Consider the following 19,721-nt stretch of genomic DNA (forward strand, 5'->3'; position numbering starts at 1 on the left):
GTCAGCATGTCGTTGTGTCCCTGGGGACACTTCACCCCAAATTGCTCCTGTGGGGATTGTCCACAGTATTGAGTATGTAAGTCGCTCTGGATAAAAGCGTCTAACAAGTAACATGTAATGTACAGGAAATTTGAGACCTTATGTTGGGATAGTTCATTTGGCAGAAAATGTGTATGCAAGATGTTTTTCACACTAACTTACCTAAATGTGACATACAAGATTATTACATACTAGAAACAGGTAACAGTATGTATGGGAGTAGCCCCTGTAATACACCAATGGGAAAACAACATAAAATACCACTTAGTTGATCCACGATAACAGCACCATGATGCAGGGTAGCCTTCGCAACTTTTCTTTTTTTTAAAGAAACAAAGTGTTGTATACTTGAAATCACATCATAGAGCAGAGGCATTGCTTTTGCCATATGCTTTTATAATGATACCTGAATATGTTCTACTAGGTTTCACAGAAATAGCCCTAAAATAGGCTAATTTCGTTGTAATAGTTTAGTTTGTTTTGTTTTATCAGATAATACAATCACTTATAAGTGATACCTCATAAGTGATTGTAGCCTACTGCTCCTCCTAGTACGATGGGGTTAAATGCAGTTAAACACATTTCACTGTTTCATTCCTCCGATTCTATGTCTATGTATTTTAAGTAAGTAAGAAAAAAGATGGTACAAACAAATAAACAGTCCATTTATTCTTAGTACTGCCCTCTTTCATAAGGTAAACTACCATTAAATCATGTTGTGTAATAGTGAGTGTCAGGACTGCAAAATATGGAAAACTAAAAATACTTTTATAAGTTATATGTGTAGTTTAGATACAGATTTTCCTCAATATCATCTCCTGGAATTACATCTGCATATTGCTTCGTTTTTCATATCACATTTGCTGTATTGTAAACAACAAACAAAAAACATATTTGAAAAGAAAGCATGGCAAAAGAAACAAAAACTAAAAACTCCATGTCCCATGATGCAGCGGGGCAGCTCTAACCTGCTGCGCGGTGTTTCTCTTCAGTTGATTATCACCGACCGCTGCCCCTCGTCGCTGCCTCTCGGATCCGTTAGAGGAGAAATGGCTGCAGCACTGTCCCGTGCGCTCAAATTACCCGGTAAGATGCTCTGTGTGTATTCTAAATGACCAGAAAAACATTTAAAAACAGACATTAGCGAAACATTTGCTGAAACATGTCTCAGTCAGGAGGACTGGGTGTTTATGTCTTGCTACTCTGCTAAAAAAAAAATTGATTCATTTAAAGAACCGATTTGTCTGCACTGCACGCATTTTTAATGACCTCCAAATAAACCCAGATTAATGCACATGTTTTCGCACATGATGTGTGTGTTAGTACATCAGTGTGTTGACATCTTTCATTCAAACCGTCACTGCTGGGTTCTGACTCTTAGCCTAGCTGCTAGCTGATGTTGACCCAAACACACCGAGCTTCTGCTGGAAGGCTAAACCATCCATGGGCTAAACAAGCAATGAATGCTAACAAAAACTACACGTGACGTCATGAAAAAACATGTTATTGTATATATACTAACATGACGTCACAAGTAGTGATGTGAATTAGTACTAGTGTTTTTGTAGTGGTATCTTTTGTAGTATTTTTCCGAATTATTAGTGGTACTGGCTACTTTTTCACTACTTTTATTATGGTGCTGCATTTTATTTTAAACATGGGAGTGTACTTATTTAATTGTTGTGTAATACTTTGTTATTTCAATGTTATTTACTCCAAAATAAGGTCAACATTCTAAGATTTATAAGAAGCCTAGTTGTAGTGAATTGTTTTTAGTGTCCTATATAACGTCCAAATTACACATTTCTAGTTTAAGTTCCTATGTGTTTATATAGATATTTAATTGTATTCTAAAAGGTAGAATCTGTCACAAATCACAATATCCCCGCTCGATAAGTAAAGTATTCGGATTGTAATTCTGATAAGCCAAAACATATTAAGATATAAATAAAATACTCTTTTTAATTCTGTTCAATATTGAATAGAATTCCTCCACTCATCTTATTTTAATCTTTTAGCTGCACTGTCCCTTTTGCTATACATGTCCCCACTGTAGGACAAATGAGACAAACATGACATGTGATATGAAAAACATTAAGTGTATATATTGGAACTAGTGATGTGAATTAGCTCTAGGGTTTTCATAGTGGTATTTTAAGAGACCACTGCAGCATGATTAGTTTCTCTGGTTTTACTTTTTATAGGTATGTGTTTGAGTAAAACGAACATTAAAAAACTAAGAATCCTATAAACATCAGGTTGACACCGTGACCCAGAAGACCCGGGCCTTGTCTGTAGTCCTGTCTCTGACCAGGTACTACTTATGCCTTAAACTGATGAGTAAGGAAAATAACGACGCGGGGTGACGCCCGTGTCCTCGTAAACATAACGAGAAGTATTTTTGAAGGGGAAAAGGTCTGCTTACTGAGGTGACTCGCCTACTTTGTGAGATGCCTCGTAGGTCTAGGACCTTCCCCGTCTCCTAAACTGTAAAAAGTAAACAACAACAATCTACATGAAACTTGAGACCCCTGTTGAATAGTTTATATGGCAGAAAACTGTGTGCCAGATTTGTTTTTCACACTAACTTACCTAAATGTGACATATATGATTATAACATGGATACAGGTAACAGTATGTATGGAAGTAGCCTGTAATACACCAATGGGAAACAACACCAACATAAAGTACCACCTAGTTGATCCATGATAACAGCACCACGATGCAGGGTAGCCTTCACAACTTATTTTTTTGACTCACCTACTTTGTGAGAGTAGGACCTTCCCCGATCCCTAAAATATGAACAAATCGAACAATTTTAATTTCAAAGAAAGTAAAATGGTATTCCGAGTGTAAATGTTTGAGTACCAAGGGGAAGTATTTTGGAAAAATTCGGAATTGGACACTAAGACGTTACCTACAGAGGAGGAAGACTATTTTAAGTGTTTTTAAGATCGCCCTCAGCATCCTCGGTAAGAGGACTCATCTCTAATGCATCAGTATATGGATTAATGGGATCTATTATTGAGATCATATGAGTATTTGTGTATCAACATTATTTTTTATTATTTTTTATGCTGCTATGGACAGTCTTGCACTAATGTACATTCCCAAAGATATTGAAGTGACTGTTATTTTTGATTGTTGTGTTTTTATCTTAAAGGTGGGGTAGGTAAGTTTGAGAAACCGGCTCGAGATACATTTTTTTTTATATTCCATGGAATGCTCTTAACATCCCGATAGCAATGAATATCTGAAGTGCTTTGACAAAAAATCCATAAAAAAATGTCATCTGTGGAAGCCGTGGTTCTGTAAAAAGCACGACCAATCATCTGAGCCGGCCCGGCTAAAATAACTGGATGGCCTACCTGCCTGTCAGCCTTCCATCTGTGGACAAACTTATCTCGTGCCCTGATTGGTCATGTGCGCGTTCGTGTGTGTTGGAGGAGGGGCTCTGTAAGGAAGTGGCTGATTTTTTCCGGCTGTGTATTTTCAAATTCTAGCGCACTCGAGCTGGTTTCTCCAAAATGACCTACCCCACCTTTCATTTGTGCATATGTATAAATGTTTCTGTTTTCTATGATATACATATTTGTATTCGGGATTGTGGGAAACGGTATTTCGATCTCTCTGTCTGTGCACACAAACTGAAAGACTGAAAATAAAGTTGACGTTGACTGTGACGTGTCTGCAGGGAAGAAGGGCTCGGAGCTGGGGGAGTACGACCCTCTGACCCAGGCCGACAGCGAGGACGAGAGCGAGGAGGATGACCTCGTCCTCAACTACCCCCGAAACGGGCTGGGCAGAGACGGCTGCCTCGGCTCGGGACCCTCCAAGCTGCGGGGGGGCCGATCGGGAAGACTGGTGGGGACCGAAGATGAGGCTCAAGAGGACGAAGAGGAGGAGGAAGAGGAGTACGACGACGACGAGTGGAGAGAACGACTGCCCAGCAAATCCATGCCGGACAGAGAGGAAATGAAAGGCATGCAGTACTGGAGCCACAGAGACCCGGGGAGGGACAGATCGGGGGAGGAGAGAGGGGGGCCCGGGACGTTAGGGGGGGCTGGGACCGGGGTTCATAGTGCTGAGGCGGAGGAGAAAAGGATGAGGATGAAGACTGCTATCCGAAGTGCGTTCTTCCTGGTGCCCTTGGTCTGCGCGGCGCTGCTCGTGCTGCTCTGTGCGTTCCTGATCCCCTGTAGGAAGGGAGATCTGGGGAAGAGGCCGACGTGGGAGAGAGCGCTGGGAGACGCCGGAGGTAAGGATGATAATCAGGGGTGTCCAAACTACGGCCCTCAGCAAATTCAAAAAGTATAATGGAGTGTGGCCCTCTGGTCTTGTCTCTTACATATAGATGAGAACAGATATCACTCAGTAGTAATCCTGTGCTAATAAGCCCACTTTTCAAATTCAGTCAATTCAAGTTGAAAAAGTTTTTTAACAAATCTAAGTTGGTAAGAAAAAAGCCCATAACTTATTTTCATAACAAGCTTGAAATAAACCCTTCCTATTTCCTCTTTGTTATCCAATCTGCTGCTTCTGTTTTAAGGAATGAGCTGCTCACAAAATAATGTAAACCCTCTGGAGAGCTGTGATTTAGGCTGATTAAGCATCATTACCTACGTTTGATTGATTTTGCTAACTTATAACTAAGGATGCTCCAATCGCCAATTTTGGGGCCGATCGCCGGAATCAGTATCGGCCGATACCGATCACCGATCTGATCGAGTGGGCGGGGCCTATGGGGATCTTCCATTTAAAGTGATGTTTAAAACTCAGTTAAGGGGGCTCATTCACTGGCGCTTCCACAAACAACAACCAACATAATTATTACATTCAAATGAAGTACATTATTCCAGTTTACATAACTTTGGAGAATAACACGGGAGCCTTTCTCTTTTCATCTCTCTCTCTCTCTCTCTCTCTCTCTCTCTCTCTCTCTCTCTCTCTCTCTCTCTCTCTCTCTCTCCGACAGCCTGTCAGTATCTCATGCAGCTCACTGATCCAGTAATGAGTGACCCGACAGTGAAGAATACATATATCAGGGTTCTTACGGTCATTAAAAACCTGGAAAAGTCATGGAAATTCAAAAAGCTAATTCCAGGCCCTGGGAAAGTTCTGGAAAACAATATTTTTCCCAAAGTTTTGGAAAAGTCATGGAAATGTAACTAAAGTTGCATCAAATATAATTTATATTTTATCTAATCGCCGAAATAGTAATACTATAATGATAATAAATACTGTATCGTATAGTAATGAAACGTAAAATGACATTTAACTGTAGACGTATTTTGCTGGTGAGAGATTTGAGTTGCTTTAGCCTGCAGAAGCTAGTAAGCCTACGATTTGATTTGTTTTAGATAGGCACCGATGAGAGAGTAATTTTTTGGTCATGGAAAATTAGGTAAAGGTCATGGATAAGTCATGGAAAATCATTTGTAAAAAAGTGTATGAACCCTGATATACATGTATGTATAACTGGTTTAGCTTGTTCCAGAGGTAGATAAAATAGTGTGTTAGGTCTAACTCTTACGCCCGTCCACACAGCAGCTTTGAACAAATCTTGAAGCTGGGTGTGTCTGAAAGCTTGGGGATTTTTTGCGAGCAACGCGACCAACAACCAATCACATGAATCTCCCTCCCCCGACATACAAAGCAATAGCAATGTTAAAACGAAGTAAACTGGATATAAACTCTCCAAGCAGGCGAAAACCTACCAGTTTCACCCACTGTCTCTGCCACCTCCCTCCATGCCTGGTTCCTCCGGTTTGTATCCCGGTAAATAGTTCTGCTCGTAAAGAACCGGGTGATTTGCTACCGTAATTTCTCGTTTGGAATATGAGGAAAGCTCTCCCAGCTTGCACGCGGTTTGATTGGCTAGCGCGTGTACTGTCAGATTTGCATAAACGGGATTTGATTGGCTGACGCTTCCAGCCTGGAAATCTTCGCTTTGCTTGCCCACAATGCAGTTCGGCGAAAAGCGAGGCAAAGTGACGTCACCCCACTCAAAGTCAATGGGCAGAGAAGCGTTGGAAGCTTTTTTTAAAGCTGCTGTGTGGACGTACCGTTAGTGTGTGTTTCGCTCACCGGTCCGTCACAGCGGGTGGAGCTGCAGGATTTCTGCTTCACACGCGTTGCATACCGCTATTTTACAGACACCTTAAAATACTGCCAGACCGGTGAAGCCATTTTGATGAGCTTGTTCGGCGGCCGATCGATATCGGAGCATCCCTACTTATAAATGAACTTATGAGGCGATAAACCTCTAGTGAGTGGCCCAGCCCTTCATATATTTGTCTGTATGTGGCCCTCGATGAAAAAAGTTTGGACACCCCTGATCTAAATGCTTTTCTCTGTAATATTTGTTGAGGCTACACATACTGGCCTTACACCAGTTCTAATCATGGCGGGGTCACTGGGGCAAAACCACCATGGAGTGACCAAAAACAACTATTTGTTCCTCAGTGGTTCTTAAAAACTTAGGGTAAACAAATCAAAGCTTAGAAAGTAAAAAGAGATAGACAAATAGATCGGGTCATTGTAAGTGCTCGAGCTTCTCTGTCTGGGACATTCTGTTAATCTGGCTGGTTCTCATTGCACACACTCAGTGAATCCTGTTCCTGTCTGTCAAGTAATGTGAGTCCTTGAAATGGTGGGAGATGGGCCTGGAAAGTCCTTCCAAACCTCTTGAATTGTAAGGGTTAACCGTGCAAAGAGACACCAGGTTGTTACCAAGAGACAAAGATGCTTAACAACTATACAATCTGTGGTTCTTGCTCAAATGAAGGAAAGGTGGAGGGGCCTTTCTCATATCTGTGTCCAGAACCCCATTGTCTCAAAATCCAGCCATGCTCATAACGCTCACTTTATAAAGACTTACTTGGGAGTCTCTGTGGCTAGACACCGCGGACTCACCCATTCATTTGTAAACTGTAATTACATCAGTCTACCCACCACATGTTCTGTTTCAGCATGCACAATAAGAGCATTGTGGAGTAAAAATAAACACAAACTAGACAGGACTGTGTCTTTTAATGACCACATCAGTGTTTGTGACTCTTATGATTCACATATTTGTTCCTATTATTAGTCGTTTAAGCTTCAGTCAAACAGTGAGAAGGACTGGCTGCAGGTGGTGTTCACTTTGTTGTGTTTCTCTTTAGGTGTAACTCCGCCGGCGCTGGCGTTATGGGATGTTGACGGGGATTCAGTGGCGGACGTGTTTCTGGGAGTTACTGAATGGACCAATGATATGCATCCAATGCAAGGAAACAAAAGTATGTCACCTATCTTCTTTCCCCTTCTTTGTCCTTATGTTTCAGAATGTTCCTAAGAGTGGTGTAGGAATGAGTCCTTTTAGCACGTCCTGGTCCCTTATCCAACAGTTTTTTAACGAGTCTTTGGAAAGAGGCCTGAATAAGGTCTATGGTTTAAACAAGCTTAATATATTTTCTGGTTTTGTTCTACAACATAAAATATTTCCGTAAATACCCAACCGGTGAATATTTCTTAACTTCTTTGTTTAAAGGTGACCTATCATGCAAAATGCACTTTTGTACTTCTTCTATAAATGAATATGTGTCCCCGGTGTTCCAGGGAACTCACCGAGTGTCATAAAACACAACCCTCTCTATTTTCCTCCATACCCAAATCTCTTAAAAAGGGGCTGCAACGGATCTGATACAGACTGATCCAGATTTGAACACTTCTGTGACGTCACAGAAGTGGCGTTACGGCTATTGGGCCTACTCCACCAATCAGGAGGAGACAGCCACGGACATTGCTGTTGGAAAGCGCTGGAGACGCTGTAGTACATATGCCAGGCCTGTAGATGGTGCTGTTCTCACAGAATCAGCCCATGATGCAAAGACAGTGTTAAATTGAGCGAAATGAGGAATGGCCAAAAATGCATGATCTGTTTGGTATTTTGAAAAATAAAAAGTATAAATATGCCTTATATAGGTATGGTCCTACACTATATTATTCAAATATAGCATGATAGGTCCCCTTTAACAAAACCAGCGGTTGCTAGCAAGTGGCTAGATGAGACTCCCGAACGTCATCACTCCCAACATTAGCCGCCTTTAGCTTAGCGTTGGTGACGTGATGTAGTTCCTTTATAGCCTAACGTTGGCTTTTTATCCCGGCGATTGCATTCACGCTTCGAAACTCATGAAGCGGTGTTAATATGTGGAGATGTTCCTGCTGAGTCTCATACAGTTGTTTCCGACAGACCCAGCTTTTTGTCGAGGGAGACCTTTTGACGCTATCTTCCAGTTGTGTTTAGATAAAAACATTCTTTTTATCATGTTCCTTCTTCCGTCCAGTTTACCGTGCGGTGGCCCTGTCTGCGGTCACCGGTCAGACGTTGTGGACGAAGGAGATGCGTGAGTGTGTGATGTACATCCAGTGTGGGCTGCAGTACAGCAGCCAGCCGGGCCCCGTGGTGCTGCTCATCGGGAAGTCAATCGTCATGGCCGTCAACGGCACCACAGGTGAGAGACCAGCAAGATACAAAATGTCTGGTTCAAGATCACAGGAGGGGAAGAAGTACTCCATTAAGAGAGGCGACTGTCTGACTGCAATCCATCCCCAGTTACTAAAACATTTTAGATTTCTCTTTTCCTCCTTTCGGTAGGTCTTTGTTATTTTATTTGTTGGTAGTGTGTGGCCTTTTTGTTTTTGTCTACAATGCTGTCGACTGGCAGCTTCAGACTATTCTCAGGAATTGTCAATGTCATTTCCTCTTGTACGCCATGTAAAGGTTTCGGGTACCTACACTGAAAAAATATATAACACTTTTGTTTTTGCTCCCATTTTTCATGAGATGAACTCAAAGATCTAAAACATTTTTTATATTCACAAAATAACCATTTCTCTCAAATATTGTTCACAAATCTGAAAGAATCTGTGATAGTGAGCACTTCTCCTTTGCCGAGATAATCCATCCCACCTCACAGGTGTGGCATATCAAGATGCTGATTAGACAGCATGATTATTGCACAGGTGTGCCTTAGGCTGGCCACAATAAAAGGCCACTCTGAAACGTGCAGTTTTGATTTATTGGGGGGGTCTGGGGGGGGGGTCCGAAAACCAGTCAGTATCTGGTGTGAGGGGTAGGGTTAGGGTAATGTTGTGAATCGAGTGGCCTGTGTTCGTCGTCCATAACATACGCCTGCCCATACCATAACCCCACCACCACCATGGGCCACTCGATTCACAACATTACCCTAACCCTAACCCTAACCCTAACCCTCACACCAGATACTGACTGGTTTTCGGACCCCCCCAGACCCCCCCAATAAAGCAAAACTGCACGTTTCAGAGTGTCCTTTTATTGTGGCCAGCCTAAGGCACACCTGTGCAATAACCATGCTGTCTAATCAGCATCTTGATATGCCACACCTGTGAGGTGGGATGGATTATCTCGGCAAAGGAGAAGTGCTCACTATCACAGATTTTTTCAGATTTGTGAACAATATTTGAGAGAAATGGTTATTTTGTGTATGTAGAAAATGTTTTAGATCTTTGAGTTCATCTCATGAAAAATGGGAGCAAAAACAAAAGTGTTGCGTTTATATTTTTGTTCAGTGTACCTACTGTATATGGTGTATGTCTTTGCTTTATTGTAACTAAAAGAACAATTCTAAATAAAGTATTTAAAAACTTGGTGTTATCCAACGTATTTAAAACATGTCTGATTTCCTTTCTCTCCCCCAGGGAATCAGCTGTGGTCCGTCCTGCTGAAGAACATTGAGTCCCAGGCGGTTTTACTCCCAGACCTGCAGGGCGACTCCGTCCCAGATCTGCTCATCGCCACCCTGCCTGCAGACGAGGTTTCTCTCCCTCTCTGAGTGATTAGGAGCTTCACAGATCATGTTTCCACACCTCAGCCTTCATTGTTCTGCTCTTCTCACTCCCAGGCTCTGGACCTGTCCCTGACGCTGATCTCCGGGCTGTCGGGGGCCACGCTCGGACATCCCGTGCCTTTCAACGTCACCGGACAAGGGAAGCTGATTGGTCCTCTGCTGCATGAGACCCAACAGGGGGCTTACTACATCCTCTTTGGACTAGGTAAAGGAATCCACTAGGAAGGAAGTATCTCTCTAGGCCGACCTGGAGGTTAGCATCTCAAGAGCTCCCTCCGCAAAAAGCCAATGGGAGCGTTGTAGTTGAAGCGTAAATGCAATGGCTAGCAGTAAAAAGCTAACGTTATCCACATGACTTCACATCACCAACGCTAAGCTAATGGCGGTTAGTGATGGGCGTGATGGCGTTTAGTCGTGTCATTTAGACACTTGTTAACAACCGCTGTTTTTGAATTCATCAGTGGGGTATTTACTGACGTATTTTAGAACAAATCGTGAACCCTTCTTCAGCTTGTGTTAGCCACAGACCTTATTTCAGGCATCCAACCAGAAGAACATTCAAATCCTAATGTCTGGGTTAAGGACTCATTCCTACACCACTCTTCATGTATATAACATAAATAATGTGTGTTCAGGCTGTCGTTGGTATTATGAGGGAATTGATTTATGTAATTAGAAATTAAAGGTAGGGTATGTAATTCACTTCAGAAACACTTTTTGTTATATTCCATGGAATGCTCTGAACATCCCGATAGCAATGAATATCTGAAATGATTTGACAATAAATACATTAAATAATATCATCTGTGGAAGCCGTGGAGCTGTAAAAAGCACGACCAATCATATGAGCCGGCCCGGCTAAAGTAACTGGATGGCCTACCTGCCTGTCAGCCTTCCATCTGTGCACAAACTTATCTCGTGCCCTCATTGGTCATGTGCGCGTTCGTGTGTGTTGGAGGAGGGGCTCTGTAAGGAAGTCTGAAGGAAGGGGCAGACTTTTTTCGGCTGCGTATTTTCAAATTCTAGCCACTCGAGCTGGTTTCTCCATTCTTACCGACCTCACCTTTAAATACTGAAGATTTTTGTCTTTTTCCCTCAGGTAATGTGGAGGCCATCTCTCTGCGTGATATCTATTTGAAAGCTACTGGGAAGAGGCCTCTGACTCAGGCTCTCAGCAGGAGGGATCCAGGGTGGGAGGCTCTGAAGAAAACCAACTCCTCGTCCTTCATACACATTTACAGGTACGCACATGGATCTTAGTCACTTAGACTTTGGGACTTCGTGAATCAAAAATATATTGGTAGAGTTTTTTAAGTTGTGGTCAAAATATTGATCTATCAAACTATTTTCTAGGAGTATTATTTACATAGATTTTATTTTCAATTTCTTCATTTTGTGATTATTTGGGATGTGTTTTTTATTGATATTTGAATATATTTATTATATTCACATAACAAAATGCTTTGTGGTTTAAGACAATGGAACAATTTCCTAGGTTGCATACGCAGCGATTACAAATATATAAGTATGCAACACAATTTACAACTGATATTACAGTAATCCCTATATTCTGTGTCTTTCTCCACAGAGGATCTGAGCCGGTGGAGTTCTTGCTCCCTCTGGTGGCCGGTTTTGGAAACAGCCACAACAGCCTGGACCCGGTGTCCAACCTGAACTCCAGCCGGAGCGACTGGGCGCTGGTGTCCGGCAAACTGTCCGGCAAACTGTCCGGCAAACTGTCCAGCAAACTGTCCGTGCTCCGGCAGAAGGACATCAAGAAAGAGTGGACCTTCAACTCGGATCCCATTCACAGGTGAAGCCCCGACAATCACTATGCCACTACTGAGCATACAGAGATACATTTGTCTTCATTTATGGGGGGTGAAAAGATTGACAACCCACGTTTAAATGTGTTTAACAACATCCATGAATACCAAAAGGAAAATGAATATGGAAAATGGAAAAGTAGTAAAAAGGTGTGAATAGTGTATAAGGTGCAACAACTGGAATAAAAACGAAGTAAAACAAATGTATCTATCATATGTTTGAACCACTGAAACCACTGTGTGTCGTTATTTTGTGGAATGATCCTAAAATATATCTCTCCGCCTGTCGCAGCCAACCCGCCCCGGGATACTTCAACAGCGATGGAGTCCTGGATCTTTTCATCACGCATGCAACAAATGGCACCATGACGGTAAAACAAACACACCATTCATACACCAAGAAGGGCTGACATGCTGCTGTCAAACTGCTCTTGTTTGGGTTAGTAAATATGAAGTTGAGAGAATAAAATAACATTAAGACATCTCTAACTGACCGCTTTGTTGTCTCTTGTTGTTGTTACTAGGCGCTGGTTGTTGACGGGGCCAACGGGCGTCTCCTCTGGTCGGCAGAGTTCGTCTGTCCTCGTCTAGTTTTGGAAACTTCTGCAATCTCCACCTCAACCGGCCAATCAGCTTTCCTCTTCTGGGCCAGCGATCCAATCAAAGCTCTGAAAAATGGGACCAGGACAACCGTGAGTCTGCCAGAAAATGCTAACTTATTTCTGGGTTAAGGACTCATTCCTGCACCATATGTTGTTTATTTAGTTCAACCCAATAATGAAACACTCACTGTCAGGGAATCATTTGCCCTGCATGTCCTCCTTGGCCCTCTGACGCAGATGCCCAGCCTTGAGCAGCCGCTATCTCCCTTAAGGAGTGGCTACCCAAGCATATTGTTGTTGTTACCAGGGCAACTGTCGGTCAGAGATAGTTGTTGTTGTGGGACACTTGGAACACATCCTTCTCGGGGGGTAGATGACCCCGAGCCATAAGCGTCAACAACTGTGATTCAGTGTCCTCAGCTGTTTAGTCTATCTATTGAAGAATGTTGATTATTACACTCTGAACTAGTTCAAACCTGGAGCTACAGGAGGGCTCTTCAGAATTGATTGTAGCATCTCAACCGTGTGGTCAACTCGTGGCCCGTGACATGTCTTGTGAATTCTCCGGCCGAAGTTCCAAATAAACCGTCAGTGTTTGCCATCAAAGCTCCAGCTCTCCTCGTGTCTCTTTGAGTCGTGACTCCTATTGCTTCAGAAGTTTCCCCCACACTCACCTGTCCCCTCTGGTCGTGCAGGTGTCTCCAGGTGTAGCTACAGCCGAGCCGCTCATCAGAAAACTCTTCCTGTTGCATCCTGCATATCCCACCATCCTGCTGGAGCTCACCAGCACCACGGACACCGCGGTCACCTCCGCAGGTGAGAGTTAAAGTCTTTAAAGGGACAGTTCGTCCCAAAACGTAGTGCTATTTATCAATGTTACATTTTGGTGTGAGTTGTCGAGTGATGAAAGAGTGGAAAGAGACGTTGCTGCTGAGTTTTTCAAATGTACATTTATATTTTGAGCACCACAAGACAAGTGTGACTTTATATTGGAGTGAAAATGTATAAAATGCCACGACAGCTAATAGGAAAGGTTGTTATTTTTTGATTTTGGCGTGAACTGTCCCTTTAATGCATAGCTTTCTTTATCATAATCGTCATCAATAACTCAAAAACTCAAATGACCAAGCAGCTGAAAACGATGCCAACGTAAGATGACTCAGTCAGACACGTGTTGAAGTTAAACACATCTTATGTCCTCCTGCAGTGAGTTACCAGGAGCAGCAGAAGGACGCCTCCTACATCACCGTCTCCTCCCGACCCACGTCCGACTCGGAGCCCGGCGCCCGGATAGTGAAGAGCATGAGCCTCCGAGCGGCCATCACTACAGGACAAACGATCAGACTGGAGGAGAGCAGCAAGCCCGCGCAGCCCGTGAAACCCAGCGCCTTCGAGATCAACAAGTTCTTCAGGGGGTTGACCTTCAAACGCCAGGTGAGGAAGACACACGTGTGAGAGACCACAGATAGTTTGAGTAATGTGGAATAGAGGTGCAGGAATGAGTCTGAAAGTCGGACATGAGTGAGCATTAAACCCTTTGAGCTTGTTAAATACGGTCTGTGGTTAAAACAAAGGTCATGGAAATTATGATTATCAGAGAATGTAATCTTATGATGTTATTTAGAGTATATCTTTATTTTTATTTATTCTACTATTTCAATAATTAGACAGTTTATACATCCGAGAAACAAACACAATGGGTAGAAGCAGGAGGGCAGAAAGCAGTTTATACAGAGGTAGCTCTCCCGTTAGTCATCAAGTTGCAGGATAAAGACAAAAAAAAGATAATTCCGTAATTAAATACCCACACAAATAAACAAAATTCTACATAGTTACATAGATATGTACATTTATACATACATATACCCATTTCCAGGCTGAAAATACAATGATAAAGTCAAATAATAGTCCATGTTCAGATAACAAGACAGTTTCATTTTTCATCCTCTATATATATAAATAATTATCAAACGGACAAGTCAATCCAGCAATCTGATTGGTTCTTACCCGTGATATAATGAGCGTATACCACGGTTAGAATTGTAGTTACTTTTCACAAGTCCCTCCGCGTCTGAGAAAAGCTACAACTGTTACATTACGTCCGTTACGAAACTAACTAACTAACAAAGCTTAAGATGGAAACATGTAAGGGGTAATGTGCAGCAAGGACTTAATGACCGTTGTTAAGGACGCTCACATCTGCAGAAAAAAGTCCGGTCGATTTAACTGAATAGCAAAACAGCGGAGAAGTAACGGGGCAGAAACCCTCCTTTTTACGCAGCGGTCCAGACATAGACATCAAACGGCGACACATATTCAGTGTGCAGTTACTTTGGCATTAGGGCAGGGATATCTAGATACTCTCCAAGGTTTGACATAATGAATTGTTCTACTTTTAAAGCAAGCAACGATGTTTTCAAATCTGTAATCAAAAAGCTCCTCAAAAACACTATCGAAGCAGTTCCTGTCGTTGCTACGTTAGTTCAAACAGTAACAACGGACTATTTTTGATCTGCCTGTCGGGCCGAACCACGCCCCTTAACCGTGATATGATGACCATATCTGATGACCTGTCGTGAGCTATTGCTTAAATATAAATAATAATATTCTGTAAGCCTTACGTGTCAAGAGACAGTAGATCTCAGCACTCATAATCAGTCACAAGGTGCCATGTGACCTGATCATGGGTCTATTGATAGGGTCATGGGTCAGTTATCTCGTGACTAAGCGTGTGTTCATTGTAACTGTATAAAAGCTCTCTCTTCAGTTCGAGTAGTTGCACTCGGCTGTGGAGACATTGCTCTACATGTTGTTTGCCTCTTTTGCAAAAGATTACAGACTCAGAAGGACATCTCTGTGACGAGTTCATTTCAAGACTTTCCACCAGCCGAGCTTACAACATTTTCAACTTTTGTTCTACAACATAAAATACCTCATTAAACACCCCACTGGTGAATGTCTAAAGTTTTTACATGTCTTAAAAACGGCAGTTGCCAAGTGTGACCAAACATCATCACGCCGAACATTAACCGCCTTTAGTTTAGCGGTGGTGACGTGAAGTCATGTGACCAGGATGTAGTTATAGCGTTAGCTTTTTACTCCTGGAGCTAAAATAATGGAAATATCCCATTGTCTTTTTTCGAGAGAGCCCTTGAGATGCTTACATACTGTTCTCCATCAATATATTATAGGTCTCAGATACAAAACGTGTCTCTGAAGTGTTTGGCTCCAAACACCAAGCAGATCATTGCAGCATCCCATAATGCCCTCTGTTTCCAAAGTGCTGATTCTCTGGGTGTTTCTCAATGTCGAGGAAGGATGCTCCAGAGCCACTATTTCAAGCATGCTACGTCATCGAGTCCCGCCGAATGACTGTTTCAATGTCCAGCATACTACTGAGGCCGGCGTACTTCGTAGCGAGAAATTTCGAGGCTGCACATGTGTAGACTCCGCGGTCTTAAAATCCCCACAATGCTTTGCGCACGGACCAATTTCTAAATCTTTGGCGGAAATCGCGCTCCATTTAAGGCGGGGCCTCGCATATGACGCACACCTGTTAGACAAAACATCGTTATGACATCATAAAGTGGCCAAAATCTGATCAGCTCATTTTCAGACAGGTTTTTAGAGAAATGGATCAAAAAGAGAGAGAATCTTTGTTCCTGAAACTTTCAGAGTCTCTTTCCACAGAGGGGACACATGTTGATGTAGAAGAGACATGAAGAAGAGGGGACACATGTTGATGTAGAAGAGACATGAAGAAGAAGGGACACATGTTGATGAAGAAGAGGGGACACATGTTGATGTAGAAGAGACATGAAAAAGAGGGGACACATGTTGATGTAGAAGAGACATGAAGAAGAGGGGACACATGTTGATGTAGAAGAGACATGAAGAAGAGGGGACACATGTTGATGTAGAAGAGACATGAAGAAGAGGGGACACATGTTGATGTAGAAGAGACATGAAGAAGAGGGGACACATGTTGATGTAGAAGAGACATGAAGAAGAGGGGACACATGTTGATGTAGAAGAGACATGAGGAAGAGGGGACACATGTTGATGTAGAAGAGGGGACACATGTTGATGTAGAAGAGACATGAAGAAGAGGGGACACATGTTGATGTAGAAGAGACATGAAGAAGAGGACACATGTTGATGTAGAAGAGACATGAAGAAGAGGGGACACATGTTGATGTAGAAGAGACATGAAGAAGAGGGGACACATGTTGATGTAGAAGAGACATGAAGAAGAGGGGACACATGTTGATGTAGAGGAGACATGAAGAAGAGGGGACACATGTTGATGTAGAGGAGACATGGAGAAGAGGGGACACATGTTGATGTAGAAGAGACATGAAGAAGAGGGGACACATGTTGATGAAGAAGAGGGGACACATGTTGCTGTAGAAGAGACATGAAGAAGAAGGGACACATGTTGATGAAGAAGAGGGGACACATGTTGATGTAGAAGAGACATGAAGAAGAAGGGACACATGTTGATGAAGAAGAGGGGACACACGTTGATGTAGAAGAGACATGAAGAAGAGGGGACACATGTTGATGTAGAAGAGACATGAAGAAGAGGGGACACATGTTGATGAAGAAGAGGGGACACATGTTGATGTAGAAGAGACATGAAGAAGAAGGGACACATGTTGATGAAGAAGAGGGGACACACGTTGATGTAGAAGAGACATGAAGAAGAGGGGACACATGTTGATGTAGAAGAGACATGAGGAAGAGGGGACACATGTTGATGTAGAAGAGACATGAGGAAGAGGGGACACATGTTGATGTAGAAGAGACATGAAGAAGAGGGGACACATGTTGATGTAGAAGAGACATGAAGAAGAGGGGACACATGTTGATGTAGAAGAGACATGAAGAAGAGGGGACACATGTTGATGTAGAGGAGACATGAAGAAGAGGGGACACATGTTGATGTAGAGGAGACATGGAGAAGAGGGGACACATGTTGATGTAGAAGAGACATGAGGAAGAGGGGACACATGTTGATGTAGAAGAGACATGAAGAAGAGGGGACACATGTTGATGTAGAAGAGACATGAAGAAGAGGGGACACATGTTGATGTAGAAGAGACATGGAGAAGAGGGGACACATGTTGATGTAGAAGAGACATGGAGAAGAGGGGACACATGTTGATGTAGAAGAGACATGGAGAAGAGGGGACACATGTTGATGTAGAAGAGACATGGAGAAGAGGGGACACATGTTGATGTAGAAGAGACATGAAGAAGAGGGGACACATGTTGATGTAGAAGAGACATGAAGAAGTGGATTTTGTATAATAGGTGGCCTTTAAAGAAAGACATCATCCCTGCACCTCTTAGACTCAATGAAACGTCTCTCTTGTGTGTTGCTTTAGTGATGAAGCGCTGCCTGTTGAGGAAATCACGTACGGCTGGAAGAGACTAACGTTTGTTGAGAGTTCTGCAATAAAGAGACACTGAGGATCCACCTGGAGCTGTCCATACATCCTGTTTGGTTCACTAAGTATACATTTATTTTACGGTACCTGACATTTCCTTTCTGTATAAAATGTGTTGGTACTATTGTTTGTATTATGTTGGTACAATGAAATGTTTATTTAAGTTATGGGAGTAATAATATTTCATTGAATGTTTCTCCGGTTGTTTGGCTTTGATGGTGACGGTGAAGCTCAATAATCCTGATGGAAGAACGTGTCCATGTGTTTACAGTTTTCAGCTCTCCTATGCTTCACCCAAGGCCCTTTTCTCATTTAGTAGGTCATGCGTTGTGTCATATCAAAGCCACTAATATTCTTCTAACTGCTCATCACGTTAGCATTATAGGGTGACTGTAAATATTGAATGCTGTACAGTATTTATTGCATTGCTTTAACATGTGTATTGTTTTATTTGATGCTCTGTTGTGAGATTTTATATGGTTATATAATCAACCATTTCTTTTATTTCTCTGAATATGTGGCTGCTAAAGGTTATGGCATTTCAATGTAATCTGCAACTTCACATATCGCAAGAGAAAGAATGAAAATCAGTTCCGACTGCATCGTGTGTCCTTTCTTTCACCGTCTCAATGTTGTTGTGTTTGAATCGGGCTGTTGTGATTGATTGTCTATTCCCCACACTGTATGAAAGCTCTTAAAAGGTGGGGTAGGTATTTTTGGAAAAACCAGCTCGAGTGCGCTAGAATTTGAAAATACACAGCCGGAAGAAATCTGCCACTTCCTTACAGAGCCCCTCCTCCAACACACACGAACGCGCACATGACCAATGAGGGCACGAGATAAGTTTGTGCACAGATGGAAGGCTGACAGGCAGGTAGGCCATCCAGTTACTTTGGCCGGGGCGGCTCAGATGATTGGTCGTGCTTTTTACAGCGCTACGGCTTCCACAGATGACATTTTTTATGTATTTTTTGTCAAAGCACTTCAGATATTCATTGCTATCGGGATGTTCAGAGCATTCCATGGAATATAACAAAAAGTGTATCTCGAGCCGGTTTCTCAAACTTACCTACCCCACCTTTAACTACAGAGTTCTTGGTTAAGAGATGACCTTTCTTCGTAAAACTGCGGTGCATAGTACCACGCCATATTAGTACAATTTCTAGGTTCAAAGAAACGTTTTCATTTGTCTTCAGGTAATGTGTTTCCACTAACACTCGGACGGGTCTATGAGCAGAAACTTGCTCTTCAGAACTTCCTTCTACTACAATTTAAAAGTTGCATCCATCTGTGCTGAATTTCTGCTTTTGTTTTTGACCCCTGAGCGTATCCTACTGTATTAACATTCACTACTCTACTGTCTTCATTAAGAGAATAAGGAATGTAAACAGCAGCACATGTTCAGTGGACTTAACTGCAAGTTAGTGGTGCTTGATCACAAATTAAACACAACCCTCAAAATAAAACGTGCAATAGCTACGTTGGTCCACCGGGCAAAACGTAGCTATTACACAAATAACCATCTCAAGACGTGACATGGATATAATATTTGTTTCCTATTCATTTGTAATGAGCAGTGCCCATGTCACGTGATCACAAATTTTCCCAGTGAGAAAGAAAAAACATGGCTGACACCAGATTTATTTTGAGTGGAAAATCCTAAATTGTTGATAGTTTGGCCGTTAAAATGCTTTTTGATTAAATTAGCGAGAAGTGTATGTTGTACTTTTAGAACCGACGTCCAGTGGATGTGTAGGATCTATAGTTTGATCGATATTACGAAGATTATTTGAGCTCCATGTTTTCTTTTACAAAATATTGTATCCATGTCACGTCTCAAGGGTTATTTGTGAATATACTAGGTTTTGCCCTGTGGACCAACGTAGCCATTACACGTTTTTTTATGAGACTGGGTTGATTAAACAAGGCTGT

General features: G+C 42.4%; 1 protein-coding gene across 1 annotated transcript; it reads left to right on the top strand.

The window, feature by feature from the left end:
• Positions 1–976: 976 nt before the first annotated feature.
• Positions 977–18,391, top strand: fam234b (family with sequence similarity 234 member B). The gene is made up of 13 exons (XM_079643881.1): positions 977–1,125; positions 3,734–4,297; positions 7,203–7,316; positions 8,367–8,534; positions 9,760–9,875; positions 9,963–10,113; positions 11,008–11,149; positions 11,497–11,721; positions 12,027–12,105; positions 12,259–12,426; positions 13,032–13,152; positions 13,544–13,770; positions 17,727–18,391. Exons 1-13 carry the CDS (start codon positions 984–986, stop codon positions 17,727–17,729), a joined length of 2,220 nt encoding a protein of 739 aa, XP_079500007.1. The 5' UTR covers positions 977–983; the 3' UTR covers positions 17,730–18,391.
• Positions 18,392–19,721: the final 1,330 nt, after the last annotated feature.

Source organism: Notothenia rossii (assembly GCF_949606895.1).
Source record: "Notothenia rossii genome assembly, chromosome: 8".
NCBI lineage: Eukaryota > Metazoa > Chordata > Actinopteri > Perciformes > Nototheniidae > Notothenia > Notothenia rossii.

What these genes read in the sequence shown, in the direction of transcription:
- fam234b (XM_079643881.1), top strand. Translation starts at nt 984, where the DNA reads ATGATGCAGCGGGGCAGCTCTAACCTGCTGCGCGGTGTTTCTCTTCAG. An exon ending in TCCAATGCAAGGAAACAAAA is followed by an intron (nt 7,317 to 8,366) that starts GTATGTCACCTA and finishes TCTTCCGTCCAG; the next exon opens with TTTACCGTGCGGTGGCCCTG. An exon ending in CCACCCTGCCTGCAGACGAG is followed by an intron (nt 9,876 to 9,962) that starts GTTTCTCTCCCT and finishes TCTCACTCCCAG; the next exon opens with GCTCTGGACCTGTCCCTGAC.